Below are 21746 nucleotides of genomic sequence, written 5' to 3'. Positions count from 1 at the left end.
GACAGAGATGAGAGAGAGAACACAGAGACAGAGAGAGATGAGAAAGAGACAAGAGAGAGACAGAGATAGATGACAGAGAGAGATGAGAGACAGACAAGACAGAGAAAGAGAGAGAAAGAGAGAGAAACAGAGAGAAAATAGAAAGACAGAGAGAGATGAGAGAAAAAGACAAGAGAGACAGAGATAGATGACAGAGAGAGAGAGATGAGAGAGAGAATACAGAGACAGAGAGAGATTGAGAGAAAGAGACAAGAGAGAGACAGAGAGAGAGATGTGAGGGAGAGACAAGAGAAAAAGACAAGAGAGAGAGAGTGAAGAGAAAGAGATGAGAGAGAGACAAGAAAGTGCGATGAGAGAGAGCCAGAGACAGAGAATAGAGAGAGATGAGAAAAAGAGACAGAGAGAGATGAGAGAGAGAAGAGAGAAACGAGAGAGAGGGGAGAGTAAAAGATTAGAGGTAGATGAAAGAGATTAAAGAGATGAGAGAGAAAGAGACAAGAGATGAGAGAAAAATACAAGACACAAGAGAGATGACAAAAAAAGCGATGAGAGACAAGAGAGAGACACGAAAGAGACACGAGAGAGATGAAAAAGAGACAGAAGCAAGGACGGTGAGGTATATTTATATTCTTTATTTATCTGTAATATTTCTAAATTCCTCTCTTTTTCTCTTTCTTTAATTATGAGAATCAATAATTCATTTAGTGTAAGAATTGCCAAAAGCCATTTCTCTTGCAAAACAAAAGTAATAAAAGCAGTGATACGGAGCGTCGGATTACTGAAGGTAAATCTATTTTCCATCTGTCCTTGGGCCGTCAGTATAATGTCACTGTCTCCTCTTATATCCCTTTAACAAATGATCCCCAATAAATAATTACAGGATATATATGACGCAAAATCAACTCTTGTGAGCTTTAGTTTGTGATGAGAAAACAACATTATAACACAGATCAGAAAATAGAGCAAAATGAACTAAGGATGTAACAATAACCGAAGTATCGTGATATCGTATCGTCAAAGTCCTCATAATAATATCGTGGACCATCACAATATATCGAATTACAAGTCTCTTTGCTTAAATGAAAAGTTTTGGTGCAGCAACAGCTAAAAAAAAAGAGAGAACTACATAGACCATGATCCTTTGCTCCATTTCAGTGCAGACTACAAGAAGAAATAACAGTTCTAACACTTTAAAGTCTTAGTTCTTTGGGTTAACTCTTGTCAAACCATTTTAAGAGGAAAAAGTTTCATATTCACAGTTATAGCTGTTTAGTCTGCACAAAATATCACAATAAATGTCGTAAAATATCGTACCGAGAGATTTGGATATTGTTCCATCCATAATCATGAGTCTCCCCACCACATCGTGAGCTTTCCTACGATATCGCAATAAATATCGTACCATGAAGTTCATACCGTGACGATATCGTATTGTGAGACTTGGATATCGTTACACCCCTGATATCAACCCTTTAAACTGATTAAAGGGTCTGCAACAGATTTAAACCATGAGTCATGAGTAGGAATGGGCATGATTAGTTGACTAATAGATAATTGATCATGAAGAATTTTGTTGATTACACTAATTTCTAATCGACAAACCAAATGTAGGTTTCTGGGCGTAGATATGAAGCTGCTTCTAACAGAGCAAACACTGGAGTTGCGGCCTCAATACCACGTTTTGGCTCTGGCTCCTTGGAGACACTGCACCACTCAGTGAGAGTGTTTACATTACATCTGTGTCTCGGTTTCGTCGTGGTGCATGTTTACACTGTAGCCCAGTTACTACAACAAAAAGAGCTGTGATAAACCTGCACATGTACGATCTTTGAAAACATCACGACACACACAGAACAGACTCACCATCAGCATCAACATCCCTCTGTCACAGAGAGAACACTCATATTCCACTGAGTCATGTCCTTTAGTCTGACAGAAGCTGAACCGCATCAGCGCACAAAAGCATTTTGTTTTGTTTTTTCTTAGCTCAGTTTATGTAAATGAGCCATGCAGTTTTAAGTCTGGTTTCTGTGAGACTTGCACAAAACTGAATTAAACACATGATAATGTCAAACGGGCTGATGTGGCTCTAGAGTGGTGATGTTTATATGTTGTAAAGTTGAGTTTATTTATGCAGATTAGTAACAGTAATAATAATGATGATACTTATTATATAAAATCATCAATGATTAATCAAAAATCGATCATTAATTCTCCAGACGATCGATTAATAAAATTTCATCGAATGCTCGTCCCTAGTCGTGAGTCAAACTTTTAGCCTTGTCTTTGTTGCTCTTGAAAATGCACCAAAAACGAGAATCAAGTGTCTGTTGAGAGTGTCAGGCAGTCAGTTATCAATGATTCTTAATAACAACATGCCTGATTGGATGAAAAAAGGTGACCCTGTCTGTTGCTTCTGTATTCGTTAATACATGAGATTGATTTTAGCAGCTTTTAATACATCACAAAATGCATGATGTGAAGAGTAATTATCTTGACCAGAATACATTAAATCAGATACAGGCTCTTTAAAGGTCCACTAAACACCAAAATCACTTTGTTTCTATTGATTCTCTATGCAAATGGGTCTAAAATAGAAATATATACCTATCTCTGGTCTTATTTTGGCATTTTTGTGCATATTTATTAAAAATTTGTGTCTGTATCAGTCTCTTTAGGATCAACTACAGTCAGAACATTTGAATTTTTGGGTTGGACTAACGGAGTCAATGAGTCAGATGCAGGTTATTACGTGACGAGCACAGACCTGGCGTCTACGGGCGGGACGTGAGGAGCTCCTCTCAGTCCCGCCCTGACCTGGCACCACCGGGCACCGACATGTCCCGCCATGTCTGGAGAAAAGGGAAACGGCGTGATCCGAGCACAAATGTCCGCTCTGTTTCAAAGTCCGGAGCACACTGGTCCACGCTGTGTTGGATTATTGTGGCTGACAGTAGACTGTCAATCATCGCTCCAGATCCCGCCCCACACCCACTCCCCAAAACCCACCAAACACCGCTCACTCTGGAGGCTTTTTCAGATTTTGCTTAGAGGCAGAGTAAAGGTTTGGGAGGGTGTTTAATGGTTCTTTAGGGATTCTGAACCAGGAGATCATGATTGCGCTAAAAAAGTCTACTCAAATAATCTTTTATTGTGTCACCACGTCTCATAATAATTCCACTTTTCCTCCTTCAACTCTATTACATAATTACTAGAATAATACATAAAAATCACAACATATTGATATGAGTGTGTTCATAAGAGGGAGGTGAAATGTTATTGTGATGATTATTGTGAGAATAAAACATCACACTTTAACTAGTATTCAGGATTACAGACAACACGGCTAAACAACTGTGAAATTCTTCATTTTCTTTTCATTTGCATTCCTCTACTTTTAACAAGTCTCAGAAACAAGAACAGAGTTGTGCTGTCACGGTAAAGTGAACAATATCTGACAAGAAAACACTTTACATTTAGAAGCAGACAGTGCACTCATTTTGATACAATATTTATGTTCTGGGACACGACAAATACATGGGGGAAAAAACTGATTTTTCTGGAGGGTAAGTAAATTATCACAAATCATATATATATATATATATATATATATATATATATATATATATATATACACACACACACACACACACACATATATATATACATATATATATACACATATATATATATATATATATATATATATAAGTTCTCATGATATACTTCTCACTATAAACTAAATACAACAGTGAACTCCTCAGGGCGGCCCAAAGGGAGAGCAGAGACACAACCAACAACATTCTTTGAAAAAAAATGGCAAATGCATCATATACTTATATATACTTATTAAATATAAAGAGTATATATAAAGTGTCAAGTCTGATGTTAAAAATAAGTGACTCTCCTCATTCACAAAACAAAGCAGAGCACTGGTAATGTCTTGAGAATATTGTGAGACTGGAGAGGAAGGGGAAGATAGAGAGAAAAGAGAGAGATAAAAGAGAGAGAAACAAGACACATGAGAGATGAGAGAGAGATAAGAAAGACGAGAGAGAGATGTGAAGGACAGACGAGAGAGATATATGAGAGGTAGAGGAATGAAAGAGAGAGACGAGAGAAAGAGACGAGAGAAAGATGAGAGAGACAAGAGAGGTAGAGGGATGAGAGAGAGACAAGAAATAGGGACGATGAAGAGATAAAAAAGTGAGACAAGAGACAGATGAGAGAGAGATGAGAGAGACAGATATGAGGGAGAGATGAGAGAGACAGAAAGACGAGAGGGAGAGACGAGAGAGACAGAAAGACGAGAGGGAGAGACGAGAGAGAGATGAGAGAGGTGCAAGAGAGAAATGAGAGAGAAATGAGAGAGAAACAAGAGGGGCAGAGAGACAAGAGAGAGACAAGAAAGAGAGAAGATGAACAGGGGTCCGGTCAAGTGGTAACGGAGGGAAACGGGCAGATTTTTGACATTGAAATAGTTCTTATTGAGAAACTAGAGGGACTATTGAAATAAGTAAAGTATCAGAATGTAGGAAAGAGTTACACTCCAACAGGGTCAAGTTAAACCTGTGATATTCTTTCAAGTTGTTGACAAAAAATTTAAAAACTCATGTCGGTAACTGAGGGAATGAAATATGCAGCACTTTTTGGGCAATAAATCCAAACAGTGATAACTCTTGGTTCTCACTTCCATATCCTTAACAAACTGGTTTGAATATTTGCTTCATATAGTTTTCTACCATATGGTACAAGATTAGGTTGAAAAACCTCTTACTTTTTGACTCATGAAATTTTTTTTATTAAGAAAGGTCATGGTAACGGAGGGAAAAGTAACGGAGGGAAAATTGTACAAACAAGTAGAAGGTGCAGGATTTTACATCATTTGTCAACTTTTTTCTTCCGAATACTTTAATATTACTTCAAAATGAAAGGAAACTATTTCTATAAACTATATCAGTCCTTCCAGCAAATTTTTATCATTTTAAATACTTTTTTTTTTTTTTAAATCATGTACCTTCATCAACAGTTCAAAGATGGAATAACACAAGATGTGATGAAATACATCCATTTATTGACATGATTTGCAGGTCTTTGAAATTTGGGAAATAATTTTTGTTCCATGTTTCATACATGGTCTGTTTAAAACGTATGGAACTTTAGAACCAAAATTGGTACAGAAAAAAAGGTCAACAGTTTCATAAACCAGAGTACATATGTATCTGTTGAATACATTTTTATATCAGATGCATTCACTTGAAATTTTGGCCTTGCTGTTTACTTCTGCTTGACCGGGCCCAGAGATAAATGAGAGATGAGAAAGAGATGAGAGATTGACAAAAGAGACAGAGAAACGAGAGAGAGATGAGAGAGAGGTGAGAGTATATAGAGCGGAGCAACAGTAAACGTCAGTGCAGTCCAGCGGGAGAACAGAGACAGAAACAGCATCAGCACCACGGACAGCTCCGGCTCCAGCTCAATACAAACGGCCCTCTGCTGCTGCTGCTGCTGCTGTGTCAATGGACACGCCGATACTGCCGATGTTACACACACACGGAGGGGCACAGGACACAGCGTACAAGCACACGTCATCTACGTGTCTGCAGGGTGAGGGACAGACCCCAAGACGCCAGCAACAACCCGCGATCACCAATGAAACATGGGGGAAGGAGCAGGTTTAGGCCGTGAGCTCAATAGGTCAGCGGTCAATACAAAGGTCAGCGCAGAAAGAGCTTATAACACTGTCGATAATCAGTCAATAAACAAGATGATGTTAAAGATACACTGTGTAACTTTTCTTGGTGGATGGTTTGTCAGTGGCTCATGGCATAGAACAGGAGTGGGCGATTCTTTATTCCATGAAAAACAGAAAATATTGTGGCGGGCCAGGCCAAAAAACTCAATTATGCATAATATGAATTGTATTTGTTGATAAAAAAATCTGTACATATCGTTAGTCCAATGAGATTCATTTGCTTTTCCGATATTTTATGTTATTAGGTTCTTTTTTCAGACCAAGAGTTTTGTTTCATACCTCTCGTCCCGGCAACACAGGTTGAATCAGAGATGGTTATGGAAACGGAACTCCTTGACACATTGTTGTCCATGACTTGAGCGTAATTGTCCAAAGAGGTTCATTTGGTCTTCCGAATCTCATTGGACTATTACACTCAAGTCATGGACAACAACATGTCAAGGAGTTCCAGAAATTAGAAGAACTGGAATCAAAAAGGGCATGTTTCCGTAACCATCTCTGATTCAACCTGCCTTGCCGGGACGAGAGGTATGAAACAAAACTCTTGGTCTGAAAAAAAACAAAAACAAATAACAATAAATATCATTGTTTTGACAAGTTGGTCAGACTGGTAAGAGTTTATGTTATGACTAACCTGTTTATACGAGAACGCTTGCAGGTAAAAACGACAAAATATTTTATCGAAAGTGCTTTTCGTTTAGACGGTGACGGCATTTTTGGGGCTTAAAAATGCAAAAATCTGAAACCACCTTCCAGAGTGGAAAAGTTGAATACACTCCGCCGTAGCGTTCCCGTTTATACTCCCCAAGACACAAAACTCTGGTCAGATCTGCTCACGTCGCCTACGCATTTACATCACATGGCATGCCTACTCAGTTGAGTTCCACACACTTTTGCGTCACTGTATACGCGTGTATAATCTGCATAGATTTCTCATCTAAACACGGAACAAAAAGTGAAGACGCGACGTCACTTTTGCATCTTCTGTTCAGACCGTCATCATATAAAAGTAACTAAGCCTAAGCAATGAAAAAGTGAGGCTGCTGAACAAAAAACACCTCTAAAATAAAAGCAATGCAGCTTTAGTCCACGCATGAGATCAAATTGTAAAATATGTTTGTTTTGTAATTCCACATGAGCTTAAAGGGACAGTGTAGAATTTTGGACATAAGAACTTATTTTCTAGTGAGTGTTGGAGACGTGTGGAGACACTTTTTTGAATTATTCCATCCAGTCACCAGACCAGATTACAGGTCAGATGTGTGGAAAGGCAAGCTCTATTACCGTAACAATGCATGTTTTCATTCATTTTATTAGATTTTATTGTATTTATTTAAAATGTATATTATTTATTATGACAGTGATAAATAATATAACTGACAGTAGCATTTGTCCACTGATCTGAAGGTTGGTGGTTCGAATTAGGGCTGGGCGATATGGATCACAAAAAATATATCTATTAAATATATTTTGCTATATCTCGATATACGATATATATCTCGATATATGTTCAAGAAAAAATAACCCCCTAAAACTGAAAACTGCAAAAAAACTATGCCAAATTCCACAAGGTCTTTTTTTTTTACTGAAGTGTAAGAGGTTGGCAGTTCATATAGGAACATTTAAGATTACAAAAAACCCTAATTACATAAATAATAATGTAACTGTAAAATAAAAGAAATAATACATATTTCCTTCTTTTCATTCATAAATAAAACAACTCAACTCAAGCTCATCTTTGTATTAACTCTGTTATCCAGAACCAGAACCAGAAACAGAACCATGAGCTCTTTTAGCAGAGGAAGCTCAGGATGTTCCTCATTTTAACAGATCCATGTTCCTCACCAGCGTCAGGAGCTCTGAGGTTTAATCCCACAATCCACTGCAGATCAAACCCAACATTTCCAAACACTATTGTACAAGTGACACTGCAGCAGATTATTCATTAAAATCTTCTGCATAAATACACTTTACAACAAATAAAGCATAACAACTATAGAGCCACATGAGCCATTTTGACATTATAATGTGTTTAATACAGTTTTGCGCGGAGGCGACGAGAGAGAAGGTAAACAAGTGAAGCGGCAAATTCTAAATTTAATATAAGCATTATATCGATATATACGATATGTCAGAATTCATATCGAGTTTAAAAACTATCTCGATATATTTAAAATATCGATATATCGCCCACCCCTAGTTCGAATCCTGTCCTCGATATAAACTTCATGGGTTGAGCGGTCAGATCCACTGACACACAGGTTGGCGGTGTGATTCCAGCTTCCACAGATGAATGCTGTCGTTGTGTCCCTGGGCAAGACACTTAACCCACCTCACCCTCAGTGTCTGTGTACACTGGTGTATGAATGGGTGAGTGGTTCCTTGTTGTAAAGAGCTTTGAGTGACTTAAAGATGGAAAAGCGCTAAATAAAAACCATTTACCGTGATATTATATAATATTATATTTATTTATTCTGCAATAAACATACTTGGAATTGAATAGTTGTGTTTAATGAATTAAATTGGATCATTCCACACAAAGCAATAACATCATCCAGGAGAAATCCTACCAGAAAAGTTACATAGTGGACCTTTAAAATCTGGGTTATTGGGTTGGGTTGTTCTGTGTCAATAGCAAATGTCAGCACAGAATGAGCTTGTCAATAAATCAATACAAAACTGCGCAAAGAGTTAAAAATATCAGACCACGTCAAATTCAATGAGCAAACAAGGCCTGATTGTTTGTCATTCAGCACTGTACAGTGACACTCACATCCACGATGTGAGTGTCACTGTACAGTGACACTCACATCGTGAGTGACACTGTACAGTGACACTGTACAGTGTCACTGTACAGTGTCTAATGTCGGGCATAAGAGACTGTCATGGATGAAATTCAAAGAGAGACTGACATGGAGTTTGGTTTTGTCCTTGCACAAAGTCTGGATGACACACAGACCTCAGAATCTCACAGCTACAGCCACACCTAGAACAGACACGACACGCTTCCTGTGCTCCTTTACTTTGCCTAAACCAGGGATCAGCAACCTTAAATACTCAAAGATCCACTTGGAGCGTCTCGCACAGAAAAAGAAAACACCCGGAGACACAAAACCCCTTTGACTCTAAAATGAGGAGAACACTGCAGATAATTTTTTACCTGTATGCTCTGTATAGAAGACTGTAGAGTGTTGCATTTATGAACTCAATGAAATGCTACAGAGAATATATGTCCATTCATATACACGGTCTATATGTACAACCTGCAGACTTAGAATCTCTGTAAAGTTTAACATGAACCATCTCCAACACGACACACACAGAACACACTCACCATCAGAAGCACATCCTCTGTCATAGAAAGAACACACATATTCCACTGAGTCGTGTCCTTTAGTCCGACAGAAGCTGAACTGCATCAGCGACACAAAGAGCTCTTATAGTTTATGCAAATGGGCCATGTGGTTTTAAGTTTCATTTCTGTAAAACATAAGAAAATGTGCACAACGCTGCATGAAACACATAATTATTCTATTCTATTTGAGTCCTCATAGGAAATAAAAATCCAAACTTAAATTATCCACCCGCAGTGAACCAAAAACACCGTCTGCTTCTGTGTTCTGTCATCATTTTATCACGTGTCTCAGTCTCATCGGCCGTGATTGAAAATGCATTTGCCCATGTAGCATTATACTTTCTGTTTTCTTCAGAAACTTTTCTTTTCTTGGATTTATCCATCATTTACCTATCATGGGTCGAAAAGCTCAATAAATCATGCCGCTGGTGTAGGACCTGGTAAATCCGGGTTGGTTTTGATGCAAATTTTGAGCGACAAAAAAATATCAAAAACATTTTATTTGAATGTTACACGATTACCATTATCTACAAATATAGAATTACATTTAAAAATGAACAAACTTAAATAAAAATACATTGTAATTATATATTCATAATTTATTTTCCAAAGTCACAGGGAGCCATAACAGAAGGACACAAGAGAACAGAGCCGCTGGTTGCCAACCATTGGCCTACACCAAGAACTAATGCACTGAAAAAACTTGTATATACAAAGCCATTTCTCACTGGAATAAGACGCCTCAAGAAATGATGCTGATCCACAATCATCTTACTTTTAAAAAACATCTTAAGAAATCAATGCTAATCAAACTGTTTTTAACTGTTTTTATGTATTAAACTATTATGTGATTTACTGTTAATGTACGATCAATGTGTTTTTGTGTGATTTTATGATTGGAGTGGACCCCAGGAAGACTAGTCTGTGTAAATGCAGAGACTAATGAGGATCCTTAACTAAACAAAAGAAATAAACAGTTCAAATACAAGAAAGAAATTCATTAAAACACTTTTGCAAACTAAAAGGTACACTGTAACATTCTGAGCCTCAAAATAAACTGTTCCATGTGTCATGTATTCAACAGTATTTAATATCGTAACTATGGTGTTTGGCGTGTTAAATACTGAATAAAAAATATGATGATAATATACTGTGATATATGGGAATTGTTAGAAGAGAAAACTGACACCGTACAGACTATTTCTGAGGTATTTTCCACCTCTTTCCAAAGCCATTCAATCCAGCTCACCACATTTGTACACTTTAAAACCACAATACCAGTCAGAAAACTTTTGAGACTTTCATTTTTGCACCACTTCCAAACTGAACTCTGCAATTTCTCAAAGCCCATTTAATCCACATCTGTACTTCAAATAGATATCACCAAAGATGGAAAAAAAATAGCAGACCAAGGATTCCAAGACACAACGACAGCTTCAAGTTTAAAATCTTTTATGAAACCTGGCGTATTTCATTAAAGAGGGGGTATTCTACTTCTATTGAGTTTGAAATGCAACACATACCAGATTTATATCACCTTGCTACCTTTTATTGTTTTGAAAATGCTCTATTCACCCAAAACAACGTATTAACATGTTTCATAAGTTTCATTTTTGAAGATCTCCCTTTGCTCTCCATGCTAAGTCACTCCCCCTTCAGAGCGCAATCACTAAACAGTCAGCGTGCGTCCAGCTAATGAAACCGGCGCACATTGCATCAGGTTCGTCAAGTTGCATTATATTTGCTTTTGTATATTTATGGACTGCTTGTGGGCGGAGCATTGGACCACACACTACAGGATTTTTCAGTTTGAAATGATTATTAAATGTGCAACAAAAAGCGCACACCACAGATACAAGGAGAATCTTTTGAGACTTAAAATCTCTGATCGCCAAGACTGCAGGATATAAAGTCGTGAGCGCGATCGCATCAGCTGTTTTCTGTCTACAGTAAAACCACTCACTTTGAGACTCTTAATGTTCAAAAGATCAGAGCCAAAACTGTGTTATTATTATTTGTGAAATGTAGTGCAAAACTTCAGATACAGAATTTTTAAAGCATACAAGATTGGTGATAAAGTCCACAGGAAGTAGAGTCACTGTCACTAATCTGCAGCTTCACCTCGATCTGTTTGCTGTGTGCAGCACAGAGTCACACTGACACCACACACCTGAGGAGTGCAGCGGCTTTAAAATCACACATGAAGACACAAAAAGAAGAAAATTGCAGCCAAAATCAGGCAAATTCTCCTGTAGTCTGTGGCGACCTTTACAGCTAAACATATGGAAGGTACAAATAGGGCCCGGGAGAGATCGCTACATTACTTAAACATGCATGGATGACATCTAAAACCACTTCCGGCAAGTTTTTGGTGAGGAAACAACATTATAAATGGACGAATTCACCAAGAAATTGATTTTGCACAATACCCCCTCTTTAAAAACCATGTTCCAGCTCTACTTTATCTTTCTTTAGCGTGTATAATATCACTTTTGCACATTTTAAAACCACCCAGCGAGCACAAACCAGCAGAATCGCTTATAAAACTGTAGATGTCCTCTTACCTTCACAGCCTCTGCGTGTGTGAAGTTATCAAAGGTTTTGTCATTGACCTTGAGGATCTGGTCTCCCACACGTAGTCCCTGTTTCTGTGCCAGGCTCCCGGGCTCCACCAGGGACACGTAGATGCCCACTCCGTGCTCGGAGCCCCCCCTGATACTGAAGCCCAGCCCCTCCTGGCTCTTGTGGCGCTTCATGCAGATCTGGCGTGGTTCTCCGGGGGGCTCGTGGATGAAGTTTCTCCCCAGGAGAGGGACCAGGGGAGCCAGAGGAGCGGGGCCCCCATCGCTGCTCGTGCTGAAGCTGTCCGGAGAGCCGCGCAATGCCACCGGGAACTAAAAAAAGACAAAATATATGTACAATGAAATCTAATCATGTGAAAGTTAGTACAGTGGTCTGTCGTTTATCGCTGGGTTACATTCTAAAAATAACCTGCAATAGGTGAAATCCACGAAGTAGTCAACTTTATATTTTTACAATTTTATATATATATATATATATATATATATATATATATATATATATATATATATATATACACACACACACACCAGTTGTTAGGCTGTAAAACTCCTCACCACACACTTTATGCACTTTTCTCAGACAGGGCAGTTACAACCCTTTTTGCATCCTTCTTAAAACTTATTGCTGCTGTCGACCTTATGTTATTTTCCTCCTTCTTTTTGTAACCAACTGAAGTTTTCTGTAATGGAGCCTACAGCGCAGAGTCCTGCACGGCTCCATTTATGGAGACCCCCACCCGCGCAGGACTGCACCCGTCCGTTAACCCCAGATTATATCAACTTTTGCGCTGCATACACCACAGGCTGAACCAACATTAAACCAGGACTAACCCAGGACTAAACCAGGACTAACCTAGGACTGATTCCAGGACTGAAGAGGAGGACTAAACCAGGACTGAACTAGGACTAAAACAGGAGTAAATAAGGACTAAATCAGAACTAAACCAGAACTGAACCAGGGCTCACTGTTGGGACAAGTTGGGAGGTGACTACAGGAGAAAGGACCAATGGAGAGCTCCGTACCTCACGGAGTCAAGAGCGGCAATTACCCGATCGCATAGCACTTCAGAATCACACTGCTAGAGAGTGAACATTTATGTAAATTTGGCAAGCTGAATGCATTCTGTACTGTACAGGAGACACGGCACAGAGGAGACTGATTGACAATGGTCTACAGTCCCTTAGCCAATCAGGATGCAGGGAGAGGAACACAATACACATTCATACACTGTAAAAAAAAAAAAAAAGCATGCAAAATTGCACACAAAAAAAATCCTCTGCTTCAGCAGTGATGCGGTCGCTGTATCGGACCGTTGTGGTGAAGCGGGAGCTGAGCCGAAAGGCAAAGCTCTCGATTTACCGGTCAGTCTTCGTTCCTACCCTCACCTATGGTCATGAGCTCTGGGTAGTGACCGAAAGGACGAGATCGCGGATACAAGCGCTCGAAATGAGTTTCCTCCGCAGGGTGTCTGGGCGCTCCCTTAGAGATAGGGTGAGGAGCTCAGTCACACGGGAGGAGCTCGGAGTAGAGCCGCTGCTCCTCCATGTCGAGAGGAGCCAGTTGAGGTGGCTCGGGCATCTGTTCCGGATGCCTCCTGGGCGCCTCCCTCGGGAGGTGTTCCGGGCATGTCCCACCGGGAGGAGGCCCCGGGGAAGACCCAGGACACGCTGGAGGGACTATGTCTCTCGGCTGGCCTGGGAACACCTCGGGGTTCCCCCGGAGGAGCTGGAGGACGTGTCTGGGGTGAAGGAAATCTGGGAGTCCCTGCTTAGACTGCTGCCCCCGCGACCCGGCCCCGGATAAGCAGACGAAAATGGATGGACGGATGGAAAAATCCCCGAAACAGCGAGACCGCGAAAGGTGAATTCTGATTTGACTACTTTAATTTAAAGGTGCAGGGTCCGTCGAAACATTATTGATTTGTCTGGAATGTTTCACAGTATGGCATTAAACCTTTCTATCTTCATGGAGACCAAACCAGACCAAGTTACAGGTCAGATCTGTGCAGAGATGACCCCGCTCACAGTCAGAATGCCTGGTTTTCTGCGTATTTTGACCTATAAAAGTACTTGTAATTGAATAAATGTAAAGTAGAGCTGTTTAATGTCATACTGTGGAACATTCCAGGCAGAGCAAAGACATCTCCATAGAAACAAGCAGGTGACGGACCCCCAACCAAGGAGTTACACAATGCACCTATAATTACAGAGGAGGTATTTTACTTTTATGGGGTCCTATATTGCACAAAATTGACTCGTGAGCTTTAATTAGGCCTGTAACAATAACAGATTTTCCTGGAAGATTAATTGACCATTGTGATAAATGATAATATTGACATTTTGAGACCAATTTCAACTAATATAAAGAGAGACATGTCCCACTCACTACTGTTGATTTGGCATCGTGACTTGTTTTTGTCACACGGCGATGAACTGTATTGATTCTGATGATGGCGCCAGTGTCACGGCTTCATGTTCACCGCACAGACAGTGGCATTTTCTGCACTTGGGCTGCGTGCATCTGCTGTGCTGATAAACAAATAATCCATCTATACCATAGATTCATGGTCTGAACAGTCTATGCTGACACATTGGTTCAAGTGTCAGTACGTCAAGGAAACAAGAGGAGTCGGTAGAGAGCAAGAGAAGCCTTTGACATTTAGTGTCTTTGATAAAGAGAGAGAGAGGAAAACAAACAAGCATGCAAATAGAAATTATCTTGGCCATAAAAGTTATTGAGCTCGTTAAAAGTTATTGCGCGATTAACTGATTTATTGATTATCGCTACAGGCCGAGCTTTAAGTCCTGTTATAATGTTGTTACCGCCTCAAAAACTTCCCTGGAGTTGTGTTTTGTTTAATCCACACATGTATGCAGTTTAAAAACAAGGTAGAGCACTTCCTGTATTGACATGACATCACAAGGTTGAACAGAGTGTTTTCTCTCAGCTTCAATATGCAAGGTTTGTGTGTTAAACATGTGTGGATGAAACAAAGCACAACTCCATGTCTGCTTCTAACATAGATCAGCAAAATAACATAATATGAGGCCTTTAAGATGAAAAAGAGCACAACGCCATTTAAAAGTGGCCACAAATATAAAAAAACTGCTACTAAAGTCGTTATTTGTGGACTAAAAACCTTAATAAGGTTAGATGTTTGCACCAACTACTGTCCCCACATCGTCTCTTGTTGACTTTTATGTTAAATTAGTGTTTCGGTGGAAATTGACAAATGTGAAAAGGTTCTGTTGCAAAATTGGTGGCATTTGCAGAAAGCAGCTGGGACGAGCTCCAAAAGTGTGAGGCACCAAACCATAGACCATCAGAGCTAAGTGTTCTGAATGATGGGGCTAGCACTGTGACCTGACCACTGCTGTCACCACGCTCATATTTCAAACTCAATTTTGATACTAAAGGAATAGACTTGATACTCAAAACTGATTCTGTTACCACAATAATAAAAAATATATATAAAAAACACACTTTAGACAACAGAGTGTGATTTTCGGCATTAAATGACAGTACTTTCTTTTCTGTTCCCATGTGTCTTAGGCTATGTTCAGACTACAGGGGTTAACGCTCAATTAAAAAAATTTTTGTGAAATCCGATGTTTTTGCGAGGTCTTTCACATTTCCAATTAAATACGACTTGTATGTGATCCCCTGTTTGAACGTTAAATGGCCCGAAAGTGTTCCACATGTGCACTGGAGACACGACGACGTCAACCGCAGCGAGCGTCTCTGTGTTTACGGAAGTTGTCCAAACATGGACGCAGCATTGAGCACCTGGAGATTTTAAAGTTCCTCTCGAACCGGAGCCAGAACATGAACAACTTACTTGTTTTAAGGAGGAGATTGAGAAGGAGAAGGACGAGGTTTTTGGCCTTGGTGTTTTGTGGGGCAGTGGCAGCGACGTCTGTTGAAAGGAACGTGTGGATGTGGAGACGTAGCCAAGAGTGGTGAGTGGAGATGTGCTTCACTTCAGTGACACGAAGTTCATTAACAATTTTCGTCTACTTCAGTGCAGAATAATGACGTTTGTGGCTTGTTGATAACGTGTAGGTGGATGAATGCACTTTGACCGTTCAGACTGAAGTCACATGTCAAAAGATCAGATATGTATCAGTTTCAGGAGCACATATCCAAGTGTCCTGGGTCACATTTGAAAAAATCGGAGCGTTGTCGTTCAGACTGTCATTAAAAGATCAGATACAGGTCACATAGAGGCCAAAAAATCGGATCTGGGTCACTTCAGGCTGCAGTCTGAACGCAGCCTTATATGTGTGTAACCCTCAGTGGTGCAGTAGGTTCCACAGTGGGTGTATACCAGTCTATGTAACGATAATCAATAAATCAATTAATCGTACGGTAACTTTTAACAAGCTTGATAACTTCCGGCCGCAATAAATTCTATTTGCATGCTTGTTGTTTGTCCTCGCTCTCTCTTGCTCTCAAAGAGACTGGATGTTAGAAGCTTCTATCGCTCTCTGACTCCTCTCGTTTAACAAGCGTAATGACGCTTGAACCAACTCGTGCTGTGTTTATCGACACAGCGGATGCGTGCGCAGTCTGAGTGCAGAAAGCACCGCATGTGCCAAAACAAGTCACGGCGCCGAATCAACACTGGTGAGCGGGACAAGTCTCAACAGCCACGTGGGTCAAATGCAGCGAGCACAAACAACGAGAAGAAATGTCTCAAAGCCCAACAGCTGACATACACCCAAAACATAAACCCAAACCAGATCGACACAACTAGCCCCGCCCCCACAAGAGCCCGAAATCCACTGAAATCCCACAAGACACCAACACAATACCGAACAGGACAGAGGCTCCCTCATAGCGAAACGGGATACTGTGTCGTGGGTTAAGAGGAACATTTCAAGACCAAAATGATGAGTCTCACAGCAGCAGCCACAGAGAGAGAGAGTGGTCAGTATATTCCAATGAAAGTCAATGACTAAAATCACTTTTAAGGGCAGTTGTGTTACAGAGACTTAATAATCCATTTTATTTATTGCTTCGGTTGTATTTGGTTCAGTAATGGTTTATTCAAGTGCATTTTTGTGAACAAGTCCTTGCTTGAGCCAGACTACATTAGACTAGTCCTATGTTAAATGGTCACATTTTTCTATAGCGCCTTTCCCAAGGATACAACAGCAGCATTCATCTGTGGGAGCTGGAATCACACCAGCCAACCTGTGGGTCAGCGGATCTGATCGCTCAACCTGTGATGTTTTTTTATGTCGAGCGCCCAAGTAACAAGGCTGTTTTATTTAGGCCTGTTGTTTTTTGTTGTCTTACACTTCCTGTGTTAAATGTTCTTTAAAAAGTAAGGTTTATTGATCTTTGAAAGGGTGTATTTGCATTTTTATGCCATGGTCATTATAATAGCTGAAATTGGTCTCAAAATGTCAATAGTATCGTTTATCGCAATAAATTCTTGGTCAATTAATCGTCCAGCAAAATCTATTATCATTACAGGCCTAGTCTATGTGCTCTTATACTTGTTCTGATACAGCTCAACATCACATACTAGTTTCAATATGGATTAGTATCTGATTTTTGATACTTTGGACAGCTGTATAGACCAGATCTATCCGATGAAACCAGGAGTGTGAACCAAGCAAATAGTGTCCCAAGAGTGTACCATCAGATGTGTACTCTGCTCTGTGTGTAACCTGGTATTCAGAATGACAGACTATTCACTCAGTAGATTTGTTCTTCTCTATTGGGACGCCTGTTTTCTACGATGACAGTGTACAGTTCATCTAAAAGAGACAGAGCTCTGGGCAGAGCACAAAGCATAATTCACTCTGAAGGGAGTTCTACACATGATCAATTTGGGATGGCTCTGAGAAGCGTACAGCGGGAGCATGCCAAGATGGAGTCGTGTGAGTGTCTGACTGTGCATGGTCACTTGTGATGTCATGCAGTGGTGGTTTTCAAGTGAACAGCTCCCTTTTACCTTTAGTTCAATAGAGAGTGGTAATTCCAGGGCTGAAACTGTCCAAATGATTTTAGTGAAGGTGTAGGGGTTTATGGAGCACTGCTACAGCCCCAGACTTTCAGTTCTTTACCCTGTTTTGTGTGTGTTTTAATTTCTTTTTCTGTCCCTACTAACCCTGCGTTCGATTATCTTCCAACTCCCACTTGGACCTCGGATTTGACGTCACATCTGAGCTTGAAGTGTATTATTCTGTTTGGCGTGTGGGACTATGTGGATTATGATTATGACTATTCCCTCATCTTATGAAAATGCTGCCACTTTAATTCATTAAATTTTAGAAATTTGCACTTCATTTTATGTTATGATTTCTCTTCCGTTACAACCTTAGGGACGTTAAAGCCCGTTAACTGAAGTATTTGTTAAATATTGGCCTCATCACAACACCGACTACCAAACCCATAGGCAGTGATACAGACGTGGTAAAGTACTGCAGTGATACAAGTGACTGAAACTGTCATTTAAACACCAAAGTCCAAACACAATAAAAACACTTCATATTTACACGTCACAGTGGGCGCAGCCATCTTGGATTCTAACTTGGAATCCTTTCTCAGTCAACTTTTTCCGCCACCGAGGTCAGAGTTGCGCTGTCCCACGAAATTGGAGTGTCACGTGTGTCACTAGGCAACTTCCTCGGAAAACCGTTTTGGAAGAATAATCGAACGCAGGGTCATTTCTGCTGTGGGAGCCCTTGCAGCTGATTGGTGGACTGTTCTCCTGACTGGTCTTGGTTGGCTGTTGGATTCTGGTCCCTGATTGTTGGGACCTGTCTACACCGGCCGATCCCATCTCCCCCTGTTTAAGCAGGACAGCTACTCCTGCAACAATTCTATTTGTGGGTTTATGACTTTATTTTGGGACACGCATGATTTAGTTTTCATTTGGCGTGACCTGTTTTTTTACACAAAACTTGTTATTTGTTAATCCTGTTATTTTGATTCTTAGTTTAGGTTATTTTGTGTAAATATTTGTGCACATTTTGTTAATTTACCCTTTTACCCTTTTTCAATCCTTTTTCAATTATTTCTTTATTTCTACCATTTTTCCATGTTGGTTTTTGTTACTTCCCTGACCCTAGCGAGCTGGGTCATAACAAGCACTTCCTGTATTCCCACATGACATCACAACGTGGAACAGAGTGTTTTCAGTTTGATAGAAGAACATGACCTAAATCTGCAGGTGTGTCTGTGTGTTAAACATGTGTGAATTAAACAAAACACAACTCCAGGTTTGTGATGAGGAAACTATATTAGAACACGGACCTTTATTAAAGTTACATCTTACTCGATTGTTCATGTTGACGCTTTATCTCACTTACCTCTGAAGAGAAGTGGCCGGGGGGAGGAGGGCTGGCGCTAGCAGGAGGCACGGGCAACTCTGCGGTCCCGTTGGCCGCTTGCCCCGGCTCCGTCTTCAGGTAGAGCCCCTCGGAGGTGTACTGCTCGAACAGCAGCTGGTCAGACCTGGGGATGACCAGCCTGAGCATGGGCAGCAGCTGTCTCTTACTGGGCACGTTGAGGATCACGTTGAGGGTCTGCACCAGGTCGTACACGTTCCTCTTGGAGTGGTAGACGTTGAGGCAGTGGATGAACTGCTCCCTCTCCTGGTCGCACAGCAGGAGGTTCAGGGCGTTGTGGAGTTTGCGGACGTTTGCTGACAGCGTGCGAGCGGAGGACACTGAGTTCGCAGAGGAGCAGAGGGACACGCGCTCCAGGTCTGTGCCGCTCATGGTGCCCCTCGGGTCCCCTACGAGCATGAGAGCAGGCCGGGGGCAGCAGCGGGCAAGGAGGGGGGTGGCCTGGAGGTCAGCGTACCCACGGACGGCACTGCGGGCAGGGTGGACATCTCGCAACTGATCGGACGCTTACTTCTTATTCCAAATCGCCGGTTAGGGTTGGATGAAATAAACAAACTGAACTTTACCTACGAAAAACAAAAAACGTGCCTATCTTGAGTTTTGTAGCTGTAAAATTGGCTTTCTCTGAAGTTTACACCACTACAAACATGTTCTGAAATGCACAAGATTCTTGTCTTAGTTTAGCAGTTCAGATTTCAGTTATTATTATCAAGAAAACAATATCTCAATCGTATTTTTAGCCCTATTTAGAATCAGCTGACTGACAAATTGACAGTAGACTGCCTACATTCACAAAGAGTCACAACTGATGAGAAAACACAAGCTTTTTACACCAAAACTTTGTCAACCTTGTGTTCTGTAGCTACAAAACTCACTCACCCTGTAGTTTAGACTTCTACAAACATGTTCTAAAACGCACAGGATCAATATCTGATAATTTAGCCTATTACAATCTGACCAGAATTTACATTGGCTTCACAGATTTCACCAAAACATACCCATACATCTACTTCTATTTAAATCAATGTACATAATAAGTAATTATTGCTAGAAATGACAATACTCATTAAAAATAAGAGGAAATTACAACATAAAAAAGTCGATTCAAGTGTAACTAGTGAACTAAAGCTTCATCACAACAACTTTAAAGACTCTAGGATACTTTTTTTACTAATATAAATACGATTATTAACAATATTATCCCTTTTGGTGATGTTTAAGTTGCAATGTTGTCAATTAAACAGTAGAATGGACTAAAAAAAGAAAATCTGAATTTCTGAATGCAAAGTACTACTCGAATACAGTACTACAACGCAGTACTGCAAAGTGGGGACGCAGTAACGAACAATACAACCTCAATACGAAGTTACCCTAGCATGGAGCCTCGGTGCCAATTCCCATAGTCCAACGCGAACATTCAAATCCACCAGCAGCGTTTATATGTTTTCCAAAATGACGATCTTCAACTCCATCGTTAATTCCAACTTGGTCCAAAGATATTCCTCACGTCACAAAGCACGTTGCGCGTACATTCCACCGATCCGGAGCGATTGTCAGTGCGTTGTGATCGCGTATTTCCTTCGTGGGAGCGTGTCAGGTTTCCAGTAACACCACGTTTGTGCGGGAAAACATTCTAGTGCGTTATAATCCTTGCGTAAAACGTGCTGCTGCGGTCCACGGCGCAGCAACACGAGCTCTGTTTTTTAGAAAAGTTAATCCAAAAGCGATCGTGCGTTTAATCCAACTCTTCTCATGCGTAATTTCTGATTCCGTGGTATCGTAGTGGAGTAAGGGTTGTGTTTTACTCAATTTTACGCACAAACCTCCGCGTACACAGCGCTAAACTCCGGTGGAAGTAGTCCCGGAGAGGAGCTCGTTAATGTTCGTGTCCAAGAGCAGATCAGGTGGCTGCCGGCCGAAGGGGGGGGGGACTCGCTTCTCTGGTGTCACCCGGGTCCGGCTTCACTCCTGCGTCAAAACCGGACAGAAAAGCGAACAGAAAAGGGAAACAGACCGGTGTCCTCGTCTTAAAGGAAGCGCGGTGCCAAAGTAGTTTTCCGTGTCCGTGTTTAGTCCCCGTGGCCACTTGTTAGGGTGAGTTACAAGTGGCGCGAGGGGCCGGTGTGGACATGTGATACCACGGACAGCTCCGGGTCGCGTCTCGTGGCCGTGTGCGCCGTGTGCCGTCGCGGAGGAGCGTGGCCGACGCGCGGGTAGGGGCGGACTGAATGAGAGGATCTCGCTCGGTGGTCGGCGCGTCTCTCTCTTTCTCTCTCTCCTTCTCTATCTCTCTCCGGTGCGTGCGTATAACCGAGGAAGTGACGTATTGTGGCTGTTGTTACCTATACCAGTCACTTCGTAAACCTAATTGGCCACATTTTTGCCTTTATTTATTGATTTTCTTATTATTCTTTTATGTATTGATTCTATTCGCTCCGTTTGTTTGGAACATAATTCTGCTGACTTTTTAAAGTGAAATGTTTTACGTTATGAGGTTCTTTTTTCAGACCAAGAACAACAGATGGAAAACGTGCTAAAGGACACAACTGCATACCAACTGAGGAAAAGAAAAAGATACTAAAACGCTCCTAAAGCCCCTGTGAGAGGAAAGAAAAACAGACAAGGCTCTTGGTCTGGAAAAAAAGAACCATAACAATTATGAAAGAAATACTGTCTTGTTTAAAAAATG

General features: G+C 40.8%; 1 protein-coding gene across 1 annotated transcript in view; it reads right to left on the bottom strand.

Annotated features, from left to right (window-relative positions):
* whrna (whirlin a) overlaps positions 1-19429 on the bottom strand; it is a 565911-nt gene extending 546482 nt beyond the window's left edge. Inside the window, exons 1-3 of the mRNA XM_055153851.1 lie at positions 19019-19429; positions 16086-16103; positions 11675-12004 (exon numbers count right to left, since the gene is read on the bottom strand). Coding sequence (XP_055009826.1) covers positions 11675-12004; positions 16086-16103; positions 19019-19429 — 759 coding nt within the window. The remainder of the gene's footprint in view (positions 1-11674; positions 12005-16085; positions 16104-19018) is intronic.
* Positions 19430-21746: the final 2317 nt, after the last annotated feature.

Source organism: Boleophthalmus pectinirostris, unplaced genomic scaffold, assembly GCF_026225935.1.
Source record: "Boleophthalmus pectinirostris isolate CB_2022bp ecotype Guang Dong unplaced genomic scaffold, ASM2622593v1 HiC_scaffold_18, whole genome shotgun sequence".
NCBI classification, from domain to species: Eukaryota; Metazoa; Chordata; class Actinopteri; order Gobiiformes; family Gobiidae; genus Boleophthalmus; species Boleophthalmus pectinirostris.
The sequence above is the reverse complement of the archived record's forward strand: the minus strand, read 5'-3'. Positions and strand labels throughout refer to the sequence as shown.